The following is a 15,488-nucleotide window of genomic DNA, read 5'->3' on the forward strand; positions in this document are numbered from 1 at the left end:
CATAAATAAATAAAATCATTTTCCCTTTGTAGTAAGCACCAGAGACTGACAGTAAATACTTAAAACAGGCTATTCCACCAACCTCTCAGAATAGATTCTGAAGCCTTAACAGACAAGGGTATGGTCATGTTGAGAGACATGATGAAGGTGAACTGTCATCAAAGCCCAGGTGTCCCTGTTCCAGTTAGTTTTCCATGCATCACTCCTCATTTTGTTATATGACCGCTGCTATACCTTTGAATAGTAGGATGGAAGGGTAATTTATTGCTTCTTACATTTAAAGTTACTGTGATGGAGTGAAGAATGAATAAGTTGTAAACCTTGTGGATTTGCACTTAGTGCACTGAAGACATGCAGGAGGGCTTATTCATTACTGCATACTCCATTATTGGCATGGTGCTTAGCCTTACACGTATTTGTTAAATAAATGACAAGCAGAAAGAGGGTAGCTGCTGAGTTGATAACACATGAAGACATTAATGATGAAACAACAGACAGCTTAAGTTCAGTGTCTGAATGCAGCCTTTCACTTTGGGAATTAGAAGCCTCAATTTTGGCTATTGTGCCACGTATCCCATTTAAGCAGTTGCCTGATGGATGCTAACAGCCATCAGGCACCATTGTTCCAAAGAAAGTAAAACAAAACAAAACAAAACAAAACAAAACAAACTATAGCATTAGAGACTTGAAAACCTTTTGTTCTAAATTTAGTACAGTATATGCAACTTGGGAGTTCCAGCTACTGTTATGGTCAGAAATTCTATAATCATTAATTGTTCTGGGTGTGACAGGCAGAATTTTATGATTACCCCCAATAGTTCACACTCCTGTATAATTTCCTTTGAATATGATTGGATGTCACTCTCATGATTAAGTTATGTTACATGGCGCAGTTGACTTTAAGAAAGGAAGATTATTCTTGGTGGACCAAACCTAATTAGGTGAGCCCTCAAAAGGAGCAAGATTCCTTCTTCCTGGGGAAAGGGGTTCAAGTGCTGGGGATTCTACATACGGGAGATTCTCTACTGATGGCTTTGAAAATGGAGAGATACCCAAGACCCATGGGCAACGAATGCAGTCGACTTCTAGGAGCTAAGAGTGGCCCCTGACAGCGGGCAAAGAAACAGAGACCCCAGCCTATAGTGACAGATTAACGCGGTTCTGCCAACAACTTGAATCTTGAAAATGGATCCTTCCCAAGAGATCTCCTGATAAGAATGCAGCCCAGCCAAGACACTTTGAGAGTGAGGATCTGAGCAGAGAACACAAATGAGCTGCACCTACACTATTGACCCATAGATCTGTGACCTAATAGATGGGCGTTATTTTAAGCCACCGACTTTGACATAGTTCGTTATGCAGCAATGAAAAACTAAGGTACTGCATATCTCAAAGGACGGATCAATACTGATTTTTAAGACTTTCTCAAAGTTTGAATCCAATAAATATTTCTAGACAACTAGTCAGTTGTAAAACTTAGAAAGTATTTTCTTATATATACTTTTATTTCATCATTCCACCAACTCAGTAAAAAGAATATCCTTCTCCACTGTATATTTCTTTTAACATAATCTCATATAGAGTAATTTTATAGCTCAAGATCACAAAGGCAGACTATGGAATAATGCCTAGAATTTAAAGGCAAAGTAGGTGAGGAGTTAAGATGGCAGAGAAATAGGGGTATCAGATTTCCCTGGTCCCTCAAACACAAATGTATTGAGGTCAGATCACTTGGAACACCCAGGAAATCAATCTGCAGAGTGGCAGAAGGATCTCCACAGGTGGAGGGAGAAAGCTTGGTGGGATCGATGGTTGGTTCAACGAACAAATCAAAGCACACCTGGTTGAAAGTCCAAATGCTCCACCACTACAAGCAAGGAGGAGCTCTGCAGAAGAATGACCAGTGGAATAGAGTGGCCAAAACACAACAACAGAGTACACACAACATACTCCAAAAACACTTTCTGAAGTGCCAGGAGAGTGCCTTGGAGAGTCTATGACCCCTTTTTAATATAGTAGTACTGGCAGGTGCAGGACATATAAAAGCTATTAAAACATGTAAGAGAAACCTAGCCAAAATAACAAAATAGAAGAATCCTCAAAAGAAAATTCAAGAAGAAATGACAGCCAAAGAATTGCTCAAAACAGATAAAACAATATATCTGAACAAGATAGAATAACAGTCATAAAACTAATACCTGGGCTTGAAAAGATACAAGACAGCAGAGAATCTATTGCTACGGAGATCAAAGACCCAAGAAATAGTCACAATAAATTAAGAAATGCTATAAATGAGATGCAAAATAAACTAGATACAGTGACAGCAAGGATGGAAGAAGCAGAAGAGAGAATAGGTGAAACAGAAGATAAAATTATAGAAAATGATGAAACTGATAAAAAGAGGGAAAGGAAATTACTAGATCATAAGAAGAGAATTAGCTAAGTGACTGCATAAAATGAAACAATATCCATATCATAGGAGTTCCAGAAGAACAGGAGAAAAGGTCAGAGGGTTTATTTGAATAAATTATAACTGAGAACTACCCTCATGTGGGGAAGGAAACGGGCATCCAAGTCCCAGAGGCACAGAGAACTCCCTTCAAAATCAACAAAAATAGGTCAACACCATGACATATCATAGTGAAACTGGCAAAATACAAAGGTGAAGAGAGAATTCTGAAAGTAGCTAGGGACAAAGGGGTCTTAACCTACAAGGGTAGACACGTAAGGGTAGTAGCATACCTGTCCACTGAAACTTGGCAGGCCAGAAGGGAGTGGCAGGAAATATTCAATATGCTAAATAGGAAAAATAGGCAACCAAGAATATTTTATCCACCAAGGCTGTCATTTACAATAGAAGGAGAGATAAAGGCTTTTCCAGACAAACAAAAACTAAAGGAGTTTATGACCACTAAACCAGCCCTGAAGGAGATTCTAAGGGGGGCTTTGTGAGTGGAAAGCAGTAAAGACTACAAAGGACCAGAGACATCACCACAAATGTGAAACCTACATATAACACGATGGTAATAAATCCAAATCTTTCAATAATCACTGCGAATGTAAACAGACTAAATGCCCCAATCAAAAGACATAGGGTACCAGAATGGATAAACAAACAAGATCCATCTGCATTCTGCCTACAAGAGACTCATTTTAGACCCAAGGACATCTGTAGACTGAAAGTTAGGGGGTGGAGAACCTTCCATCATGTTACTGGATGGCAAAAGAAAGCCAGGGTAGGTATACTTACATCAGACAAACTAGATTTTAAAACAAAGACTGTAACAAGATGAAGAAAGGCATTATATAATAATTAAGGGGTCTATCCATCAAGAAGAGCTAACAATTGTAGGGGCGCCTGAGTGGCTCAGTTGGGTAAGTGTCCAAGTTTAGCTCAGGTCATGATCTGACAGTTCTTGGGTGTGAGCCCCATGTAGGGCTCTGTGCTGATAGTTCTGAGCCTGGAGCCTGCTTCAAATTCTATGTTGCCCTGTCTCTCTGCCCCTCTCCTGCTCCACTGTGTCTTTCTCTCAAAAATAAATAAGCATTTTTTAGAAGGTTAAAAAATAATAAATAAAAAGAAGAGCTAACATTTGTAAATGTTTATGCCTCCAAAGTGAAAGCACCCAAATGTATAAATCAATTAATCACAAACATAAACAAATGTATAGATAATAATACCATGATTGTAGGGGACTTTAATATTCCACTTACAGCATGGGCAGATCACCCAGGCAGAAAATCCATAAGAAAACAACAGCTCTAAATGATATATTGGACCAGGTGGACTTAACAGATATAATCAGAACTTTTCATACTAAAGCAGCAGAATACACATTCTTCTTGAGTACACATGGAACATTCTCCAAAATGGATTACATAATGGGTTACAAAACAACCGTCAACAAGTATAAAAAGATTCAGATTATACCATGCATATTTTCAGATGACAACACTAAGAAACTTGAAATCAACCACAAGAAAAAATTTGGAAAGCCCCCAAATACATGGAGTTTAAAGAACTTCCTATTAAAGAATGAATGGTTCAACCAGGAAATTAAAGAAGAAATTTAAAAATATATGGAAGCAAAGAAAAATGAAAACATGACAGTCCAAATCCTTTGGGATGCAGCAAAGGCAGGCCTAAGAGGAGAATACATTGCAATTCGTCCCTATGTCAAGCAAGAAAGGTCTCAAATATACAACCTAACTTTACACCTAAAGGAGCTAGAAAGGCAGTAGCAAAGAAAGCCCAAAGCCAGCAGAAGAAGAGAAATAAACAAGATTAGAGCAGAAATAAACAATATAGAATCCAGAAAACCAGTAGAACAGATCAGTGAATCTAAGAGCTGTTTTTTTAAACAATAAACAAAATTGATGAACCCCTAGCCAGACTTCTCAAAAAGAAAAGAGAGAGGATCCAAATACATAAAATCACAAATTAAAGAGGAGAGATCACAACCAACACCAAAGAAATACAAACAATTATTAGAGAATACTATGAAAAACTACATGCCAACAAACTGGACAACCTGGAAGAAATGGAAAAATTACTATACACTCACGCACTACCAAAACTCAAGTGGGAAGAAATACAAAATTTGAACAGACACATAACCAGCAAAAAATTGAATTCATTATCAAAAATCTCCCAATAAATAAGAGTCCTGGGCCAGATGGCTTCCCAGGGGAATTCTACCATATATTTAAAGCAGAGTTAACACCTATTCTTCTCAAACTGTTGCAAAAAATAGAAACAGAAGGAAAGCTTCCAGACTCATTCCATGAAGCCAGCAGTACCTTGATTTCAAAACCAGAGAAAGATGGCACTAAAATGGGGAATTACAGGCCAATATCCATGATGAACATGGATGAAAAAATTCTCAACAAGATACTAGCAAATGGAATTCAACAGTACATTAAAAGAATTATTCACCATGATCAAGTGGAATTCATTCCTAGGCTGCAGGGATGGTTTAGTATTCAAAAATCAATCAGTGTGATACATCACATTAATAGAAGAAAGGATAAGAACCATATGATCCTGTCAATAGATGCAGAAAAAGCAGTTGACAAAATACAGCATCATTTCTAAATAAAAATCCTCAAGAAAGTCAGGCTAGACAGAACATACCTTAACATCATAAAAGCCATATATGAAAAGCCCACAGCTAACATCATCCTCAGTGGGGAAAAACTGAGAGCTTTCCCCATGAGATCAAGAACACAACAGGGATGTCTACTCTCACCACTGTTGTTTAACATGGTGTTGGAAGTCCTAGCCTCAGCAGTCAGAAAACAAAGTGAAATAAAAGGCATCCAAAATCCAAAAGAATAAGTCCAACTTCACTGTTCACAGATGACATCATACTCTACATGGAAGATCTGGAAGACTCCACCAAAAAACTGCTAGTGCTGATACAGGAATTCAGCAAAGTCATAGCATATAAAATCAATGTACAGAAATCAGTTGCATTTCTATACACCAATAAGGAAGCAACAGAAAGAGATAACAGAGAATTGATTCCATTTACAATTGCATCAAAAACCATAAGATACCTAGTAATAAACCTAACCAAAGAGGTAAAAGATCTGTATGCTGAAAACTATAGAAAGCTTATGAAAGAAATTGAAGAAGACACAAAGGAATGGAAAAACACTGCATGCTCATGGACTGGAAGAACAAATATTGTTAAAATGTTGATACTACCCCCAAAAATCGACACATTCAGTGGAATCCCAATCAAAATAGCATCAGCATTCTTCACAGAGATAAAACAAACAATCCTAAAATTTGCGTGGAACCATAAAAGAGCACGAATAGCCAAAGTAATGTTGAAAAAGAAAGCCAAAGCTGGAGGCATCACAATCCCAGACTTTAACCTGTATTACAAAGCTGTAATCATTGAGGCAGTATGGTATTGGCACAAAACCAGACCCATAGATCAATGTAATAGAACAGAGAACCCAGAAATGGCCCCACAAATGTATGGCCAACTAATCTTCAACACAGCAGGAAAGAGTATCCAATGGAGAAGACAGTCTCTTTAGCAAATGGTGCTGGGAGAACTGGACAGCCACATGAAAAAGAATGAAACTGGACCACTTTCCTACACCATACACAAAAATAAATTAAAAATGGATGAAAGACCTAAATGTGAGACAGGAAACCATCAAAATCCTAGAGGAGAAAGCAAGTAGCAACCTCTTTGACCTTGGCCGTGGCAACTTCTTACTGGACATGTCTCTGAAGGCAAGGGAAATAAAAGCAAACATGAACTATTGGGACCTCCCCAAGATAAAAAGCTTCTGCACAGCAAAAGAAACAGTCAACAAAACTAAAAGGCAACCAATGGAATGGGAGAAAGTATTTGCAAAAGAAATATCAGATAAAGGGTTAGTGTCCACAATGTATAAAGAACTTCCCAACCTCTGCACCTGAAAAACAAATAATCCAGTGTAGAAATGGACAGAAGACATGAACACTTTTCCAAAGAAGACATCCAGATGGCAAACAGACACATGAAAAGATGCTCAACATTGCTCACCATCAGGGAAATACAAATCAAAACCACAGTGAGATACCACCTCACACCAGTTTGAGTAGCTAAAAATTAAGAACTCAAGCAACAACAGATGTTGGTGAGGATGTGGAGAAAGGGGAACCATCTTGCACTGTTGGTGGGAATGCAAACTTGTACAGCCCTCTGGAAAACAGTATGTAGGTTCCTCAAAAAATTAAAAATAGAATCACCCTACGATCCAGCAATTGCACTACTAGGAATTTTTCCAAAGGATATAGGAGTGCTGATTTGAAGGGGCACATGCACCCCAATGTTTATAGCAGCTCTATCAACCATAGTCAAATAATGGAAAGAGTCCATCAACTGATGAATGGATTAAGAAGATGTGATATACACACACACCACATCTTCATACATATATATGTATATATGGGTATACATATACCCATATATACATACACCCATATATACCCACATATACCCATATATACATATATATGTATGAAGATGTGGTGTGTGTGTGTGTTTGTGTGTATACCACACATACACACATACAATGGAATACTACTCAGCAATGAAAGAATGAAATCTTGCCATTTGCAACAATGTGGATGGAACTGGAGGGTATTGTGCTAACCTAAATAAGTCAGTCAGAGAAACACAGATATCACATGGTTTCATTCAAATGTGGAATTTGAGAAACTTAACAGATGATCATCGGGGAAGGGAAGGAAAAATAAATAAAAACAGAGGGAGGTAAACCATAAGAGACTCTTAAATACAGAAACCAAACTGAGGGTTGATGGGGGTGCAGAGTATGGGTGATGGGAATTGAGGAGGGCACTCGTTGTGATGAGCACTGGGTGTTGTATGTAAGTGATGAATCACTGGATTCTATTCCTGAAGCCAAGACTACACTGTATGTTATCTAATGTGAATTAAAAAAAGAAAAGAAAAAATAAAATTAAATAAATAAATAAATACATACATACATACATACATAAATAAAACAAGGCAAAGTATAATTAAATATTAATGCTCTTAGTGTGTGAGGCCAGGATCAGTATTAAACACTGAAGACTTACCAGCACTGGGGCTAGGTTAAGGCAAGTGAGGCATTTACCCTGAGCTCAAAATTTAAGCTCTGGGGTAGACCAAATTAGAATTAGTCTAAGCAGCCAACCTGGTAAAATCTTTGGAGAAAGGTATGTGCTGACTTGATCAGAGGCGCAAAGGAAAAGAATCTCATGGTGAAAAGGACCAGTTTGGATGCCTACGAAAACTCTGTGACTCATACAAGAAAAACTCCTTGCGGTGAAGGTTCCAAGACTTGGGATCCTTTTCAGATGAGGATCTACAAGTGACTCATTGATTTGCACAGTCCTTCTGAGATTGTTAAACAGGTTACTTCCACCAGCATTCAGCCAGGAGTTGAGGTTGAAGTCACCATTGCAGATGATTAAATCAACCTTTTTAATAAATTATTAGTTGTTAAAAAGAAAAAAAAAAAGTAAACTGGCATACTGACAGATTAGCTACATAGAAAGAACACAGAAAGTAAATTCCTGCAAAGAAAACTAGCTTTGAATAAATTACAGTAAAATTTTCTGTTTTCTAAAATTAGAACTATCTGTAGGCACAAGTATTATGTCATGTGACAAAGACTAGGGCCTGAACATGGATTATTCCAGTGCTACTCATTAATAATTATTAACCGATTAATTATTCAGCCAGTTATTAACTGATGGAGTTCTCAAGCAAGATTTTTTTGTTATTTAAAATGACAAAAAATTACAATTCTGAGCTAAAGAGTTTACTGGAATTAAACAAAGAGATCTAGCTTTCTTTATCCATATATCTGTCTCGCTAGGCAGTAAAATGGGCCAACTATAAAGGCTTGCCTCAAGAAAACAAAATGGAAGATAACAGAAGGTTCTACCTTTAGATATATTTCAGCTAATCTCAGAAGAATTGACAGAATTCAAGAATTACAATTCAGCAGCCTCTAATGGATTAATGGATGACACGGACCATCCTCAGTGACCATTCCTCAACACTACAAAGGAAACAACAGATGTTACGTGCCTCCTAATGGAATTAACACATTGTCACTTCAGGAGTGATTTTGCCAACAGAGACAAATCAATAAACCTTAATCTGAACAAGCTTCTCATTATAACTATTGAACATTATTGATATTGACTGTCAAGTATATTGAGTTATTTTATCCCTTGTAATGTTGTATGTGATTGGCAATTTCTATTATAAATATCATTTCTTTGCATTTGAAAACCCAAGTAAAATGAAACAATTTTTAGCAAAATATAAATCACTAAATGGGTCCATAAAGAAATATAAAACTTTCATTGAACAATACAACCTGAAATTGTAGTCCTGATACATTTTCAGGGCAAATTTTGCTCTCAAAATGTACCATGACCAGCCAGGTTGAAAGGTCATTACACCAAATGATGAAGGAAAAGCTAATCACCACATTAGGTAAGCTCTTATAAGCCATACAAGAAGATGGGAAATTACTCAACCACTTTAACAGGCTAACTGTCCTTGATACAAAGACTAGATGAGTATGCCCCAAGGCGGGGCGGGGGGGGGGGGGGGGTGGGGACTTGAGTGAAGCTCACTCATATACATATTCTAAATAAATTCATAGCATATCCAATGCAGCAGCAAATTAAATGAAATAGGCTGTGTCCAAGGAATGCAAAGATCATATCACATTGAAAAAAACCTGTGAATTGGAATTCACTATGTTAACAGAAAAGAGAAAGCATTTTATCCTGTTCTGAAAATAAAAAACCTTTGATAAAAATTCAGCCCTAGTTCATGCTAGTAACTTTTAGCAAACATATTAGAATGGAATTTCCATATTGTAAAATCAACAGCACATATATGTAAAGGATGAAATGTTAAAACATTCCCAGTATGGTCAGGACAAGACAGAGAGGTGTGGTACCATTTCTACTGTTCAAGTCGAGACTCTATTGCATAGCTAATATACAGCCATATGTAGCAATACCAAAATAAGTTATGGATTATGAAAAGAGATTATCAGATATCCTAATTAAAAACTCCAAAGAAATTGGCTGTCCAATATTTAAATGTATAAGGAACTTTAGGAAGCTGATATAGATCACTAGAGCAAAATCAGAAGTCGGGGTGGCTTGGTCAGTTAAGCATCCAACTCTTGACTTTGGCTCAGGTCATGATCGGAAAGTTTGTGGGTTTGAGCCCCCCATTTGGCTGTGCACTGAAAGAGTGGAGCCTACTTGGGATTCTCTCGCTCTCCCTCACCCTGCCCCCCCCCTTTCTCAAATAAATAAACGTAAAAAAATAAGTCTAGCCACACAAAATAAATAACAGGTTATGTAATGGAAAATATACCATTCAAAAGAGTAGCAATATCCAAAATATACCTAAAAAAAAAAAAGAACTAGGAAATATATACATGATCTTTATGGAAGCAAATATAAAAAAATTTATTAACAGACTTAGGTAAAAGAAGTCTCAAATAGAGCAATATACCATGCTTATTTATGGTGAACAGAATATCCTACAGATGTCAGTTCTTATTTACAGATTTCTGCTTTACAGATTTCTGCCTTATAGATTTCTGCTGGCCTCCAGTTAGCAGAAGAGAGGTATCGAAGCACCAACAAGGAATCAAGGTATGACAGTGAGGAATGAGGGGAGAACCTACCAGAAAAGAAGGGACAACAAAGAGGTTCCCCTCACACAACCTCCTCCACACCCCCCTTCAACCCACCCTCTACCTCCTCCCCACCCCCGCCCCCCCCCTCCTGCTGTCATTCTAGGAAGGTCCCTGTGACAACTGCTAGGCTCTGCTCCTGCCTTACTTGCTACTGGCGGTTTCTGATGGAAATGAAAGGCTTGGTCTGAGGTGTGCTTACTAAATTCACCAGAGGGAGAAGTCCCGGCCCCTCCCTGTCAGAAGTCAGGAAAGACCCATGTCTGAGTTCAGCATAATTCCCTTGACACCAGAACTCAGGGAACGCCCCCAACCCAGAAACCTACCCGGGCTTTTATGCTAGGGAGCCCATGTGGGCGTGGCCGGAAGTGCTCACCCTGACTTCTGCTACACCCCGCTGCTGTGGAACTTGAGGTCTAGTCTGAGCGGTGTGGTCTCACGGGTGGCCGAGGGAGGAGGCCCACGATCTGGCAGGTGTTGAGGTGAGTAACTTGTTGGAACTGAAGGGTTGCACCCCTTTCGGACCCTAGGTGCCCCAGAGAGGGCCCCGTTCTCCTCTGGTATGCCCCACCCCCACTGCCACCAACTCGTGGCACAAGCTGTTAGGACTAATGCCCTCTTACTTTCACGTTGGGAACGGTTGGGATGGGAGGACTATCCTTGAAGGGGCCGCAGAGGGAGGTTTCAAAGGACCAGTCAGGAGCCAAGGTTAGTATTCTGAATTAGAACTGAGGTTACAAGCCCCCGAGGAAGAGTGGAGATCCAGAGTCCTGCCCGCCCGTGTTTTGTCAGTTCCTAAAACAGTACCCACAAAACAGTAAGCGGAGGCAACTTACTTCGGAGAGCAGGTAGAATATCCCTACCAATGCACTCCATCTCTTCCTCCATATTCTAGGGTGACCTCTTCATTAGCCGAACTGCTTGCACTCCGACCTGCTATCACCATGCCTAGAGGTCAGAAGAGTAAGCTCCGTGCCCGTGAGAGACGCCGCCAGGCCCGCGGTGAGACCCAGGGTCTGGAGGGCCCTGAGGCTACTGCAGGAGCACCAGCAGGTGCAGCAGCCATACCAGCAGGAGAGTCCCCCTCCCCTGCCTGCCCTCTCTCTGGGGATAGAGCTCAGAATTTGTCTGCCGCTGCGACATCCAGCAGTCCTCAGGCAGCCAAGGGGAGCTCCTCTCCCGCCAGTGCTGGTGCAGCTGTTTCATGCACCAATTCAGATGAAGGTGCCAAAAGCCAAGATGAGGGAAGCCAACAATCCTCTAAGGGCACTGAGTTCTCACGCACAGGTCCATTAAACAAGAAGGTAGTGTTGTTGGTACAGTTCCTGCTGCGGAAGTATCAAAAGAAAGAGCCAGTTACGAGGGCAGACATGCTAAAGTATGTCATCAAAAAGCACAAGTATCATTTCAATGAGATCCTCAAGAGAGCCTCTGAGCACATGGAGCTGGCCTTTGGTATTGATGTGAAGGAAGTGGATCCCATCCGGCACTGCTATGCCCTCCTCAGCAAACTAGACCTCAGTGTCGATGGCACGATGCGTGAAGAAGAGAACACGCCCAAGACCGGCATCCTGATGATCGTGCTGGGGGTAATCTTCATGAAAGGCAACTGCGCCCGGGAGGAGGAGGTCTGGGAAGTCCTGAATCTGATGGGCGTATATTCAGATAAGAAGCACTTCATCTATGGGGAGCCAAAGAAGATCATCACTGAAGATTTGGTGCAGCTCAAGTACCTGGAGTACCGGCAGGTGCCCAACAGCGACCCTCCGCGCTATGAGTTCCTGTGGGGCCCCAGAGCCCACGCCGAGACCAGCAAGATGAGAATCCTGGAGTTTCTAGCCAAAATTCACGATACCGTCCCCAGTGCTTTCCCAGCCTGGTATGAAGAGGCTTTGAGAGATGAGGAAGAGCGAGCCCGAGCCCGAGCGGCAGCCAGGGCTCGTATCACTGCCATGGCCAGTGCACGTGCCAGGGCCATGGCCTCCAGCTCATCCCACACAAAGTGAAGTCTCAGGCTGGTCCAAAAGGTATGTCACCAGTCTAACAGTGGAGGAGCAGGGTGGGGCCAGAGAAGTGTGTATCATCTGTGTTCCTGTTGTGTATTGGTAACTTGGAATTTCACCTTCTTTTTTTTTAGGTTGTATTTCATATGTTAAAGTTTGAAGCAGTTCGTTTTCTTTGCGGAAAAAAGCAGTCAACGTTCTAAATAGTGGATGGCAGTGGCCAGGGTAGGTCTGGAAAGAACACAGTGAATATCATCTTGGTGTTCTTGTTCTATATGGTAAACTTAAGAGTCCTTTATTTTTTTTTCTTTCCTTCTTTTCCTCTTTCTTTCACTCTTTTTTTTTTCTTTTTATTTCAAGTGTTATTTCTTTAATAGAAAGTTTACATTATTTTCAAATCTAAATTAATGATTTTGGTTGCATATTTGTTGCGGTTTAATAGGCTTCAGGGAAGGAGTTTTATTATTTAGTAAAACACATTGGGAAACCTTTCACGCTTACCAAAAAAGAACGGTAAAAGATGGTATTGTCACAGGCATTTCCTTGGAAATGCAAAACACTTTAGCAGTAAAATTACTAGGATCAAAAAATGGAGAGGATAGAAGTGAAAGCCATTTGTTCTTGGTTTTCCGTATACATTTTAGTCTCTTGTTCTGTAAGAATACAAGATGGCGTGCTTGGATTTGCTTATTAAAGAATGTAGGAGAAATAAAAAGTTGAAACACTGGAACTCATGCTTGCTGGCTCATTTATTTTCCAAATACTAATTAAGCGTCTGCTCTTTGAAAGTCACAGTGCTAGAAATGGGGAAGCTGGGATATAAATATAACACTCCTGTCCTTAGAATGTGACAGTGCAGGAACAGTAATCACATATGGAGGATGGTGAAAGACCCTCTAAGACCTAAAGGACCACTAAGAAGGAGTAAAGAGGTTAAGAGGCAGGGAGGGGTTGGGAGAGGTGGGATGGGGAGGGTGTCTAGCTAAGAGCAGTAAGACACACATTCCCCGAGGAAAGGCAGTTTGGGGCTTTAGGAAACTACAAGTTCCTTGGTAGGCCAGGCTGTTAATTTAAGCTGCCTGGTGGGCCACGGGAGGCTGTGGGGCTGGTGAGCGGGGGGCCAGCCAGACAGATGGTTTCTCGGTGTTGAAGGACAAAACCCAGGAATGCAAAGCTGCTGTTGAGTTACTTTGGTATCATCAGTATCCCGGAGGAAAACCTCCTTCATGGGCAGAAATGGAAGGTAGCCGGTGTTCTTCCTCACGGGCAGTTGGACACACGGCACAATCTCATTGTCTTAGGCACAGCATCTCCAGGGAATGTCTAATAAGGGTGGTATTACTCTGAGGTGGGATGTTGAGAACTTACTATGTTGTCTGTCTTTGCGCTGAACTGGGTGGGGAACCAGGTCCAAACACATTTAAATGGCCTTTTAATTGGATTATCAGGAGTGTGATTTTGCCAATTCTAAGGGAGGATTAGATTTTTGGTGCTGGTGTAATGAATGAAAATAGGGCTGGTTTGGATGGAAAGGCCCCTGGGAGCGAAGGCGTTGGTCCTTGACACATTCTAGGACATCTAAGTCGCATCTGGCTGGGGGAGACTCTTCCACACCCAAGTTAAGTAACACATCCTGAACCTGGGAAAAATTTTCTTTAGTTGTACTTGCTAAGCAGCATTATGGATGAATTTGGTGTCATTTGTCTGAGAAAGCTGCATATTCTTTGATAACTCCTGAATTTAAAAACCTCATAAAAATAAAAATAAATTAAAAATAAAAATAAATAAAATAGGGGTGCCTGGGTGGCTCATTTGGTTAAGCGCCCGACCTCAGCTCAGGTCTCGATCTCACAGTTTTGTGAGTTCGAGCCCCACATTGCACTCTGTGATGACAGTGCAGAGCCTGCTTGGGATCCTCTGTCTCCCTCGCTTTCTGCCCTTCCCCTGCTTCCTCTTTCTCTCTCTCTCTCAAAAATAAATAAACATTGAAATAAATAAATCTCCCCAGGGGGACGGTGGTATTGTCTGCAGTTAAAAAAAATCAAATCCCATGATGATTACCATTCATTGAAGACCTCCTGTTTTCCAATTAGTCTGCCAAGCGCTTCCTAAGCATTACATTTAGTCCAATAGTCCTACGAGATAGAGCTTATCAGGCATACTTTGCAGTTAAAGAACTTGTCATTTTCTCCAGTTCACATGGCTGATACTGGCAGAGCCGGGACTAGATCCCTGGTCAATTTTATTTGGAGCCCATACTTTTGGATTCCTCCAGCCTGAGGCAACCTTCCGTCCCTTCTTGTTCTATTCTTCTCACTACTCCCAAGATGTATCACAGGTAATTAAAAACCAGGACACTGGCCTAAGTGCTAAAAGCAGTCCTCGTGAAGGACGGTGAATATGAGAATAAAGCACAGTTGGGGTGTTGTTTGTGGGCCTCGTTTACTGAGTCGCCTCTTGTCCCAGCCCTTTCCAGCCTTACAACATCTGTCCCCTGACTATTCCCCAGTGTGTCCTGCTGTCCTAATTGGAACCTCCTTTGCTGACCAGCTCTTCAACTGTGTCTGCTCTAGGGTGCACCCAGCTTCCTGTGATACAGACAGTCCTGAATCACCTGCCCTCCACCTTAGAGCCTTCCACCTCTCTGCAGGTGTACCTGGGAGGTCCTGTCCCTCAGTGGAACCATAGACCGTGAAGTTTATATACCTGATTACTACAGCACCGACACCCATCCCTACAACAGTATCGAAGTATGTTCCAAATGAGCTGGTCACTAGAGTCCTATTTTGTAAGAAAATACAAAGAAAATACGGGTTCTTGGGATTTAAATGAAGTTAGATGGGGGGGGGGGGAGGTTGGTATAAAGGACACAGATATTGTCAGTAGGATTTTGCAGGAGTGTGTCATTTTGCTGGCCACTGAACACATAAACCAATGACTGAGCTTCCTTAGATGGTCAGTAATCAAAGCTTCCCTTGTAATTTTTTAAGCATGGAAATCACTCTGCAGCAAACATCTACTGACGCCGAATTCCTCAGAACCTAGAGTTCTTCTAGCAGGAGAAAAAATGGTTTCTTGACAGACACACTAACTTTCAACAGCAAAGGCTAAAATAATTGGCCCTCTTTCTGCTGCCTCTTATCTCAGTACTTGCCCCAGAGGCAAATGCTGGGTTGTCTTTGTGCCTCATGGCATCCGTAAAAGTGTCCTGCATGTTCAGTCATGCTGAGGGTT

The 15,488-nt window shown here is 40.9% G+C and overlaps 1 protein-coding gene across 3 annotated transcripts in view; it reads left to right on the top strand.

The window, feature by feature from the left end:
* The window catches only part of LOC123594825 (melanoma-associated antigen B18-like), a 143,207-nt gene extending 130,227 nt beyond the window's left edge, over window positions 1–12,980 (top strand). For 2 of the 3 annotated variants that reach the window (XM_045471797.1, XM_045471798.1), the window contains exons 2-4: window positions 10,137–10,210; window positions 11,147–12,278; window positions 12,389–12,980. In XM_045471797.1, the coding sequence (XP_045327753.1) occupies window positions 11,196–12,257 (1,062 nt within the window). In that variant the 5' untranslated portion in view covers window positions 10,137–10,210; window positions 11,147–11,195 and the 3' untranslated portion in view covers window positions 12,258–12,278; window positions 12,389–12,980. Of the gene's footprint in view, window positions 1–10,136; window positions 10,211–10,644; window positions 10,734–11,146; window positions 12,279–12,388 lie in introns of those variants that run through there. The other variant, XM_045471800.1, reaches the window with a different exon arrangement.
* The last annotated feature ends 2,508 nt before the right edge of the window (window positions 12,981–15,488 follow it).

Source organism: Leopardus geoffroyi, chromosome X (genome assembly GCF_018350155.1).
Source record: "Leopardus geoffroyi isolate Oge1 chromosome X, O.geoffroyi_Oge1_pat1.0, whole genome shotgun sequence".
NCBI classification, from domain to species: Eukaryota; Metazoa; Chordata; class Mammalia; order Carnivora; family Felidae; genus Leopardus; species Leopardus geoffroyi.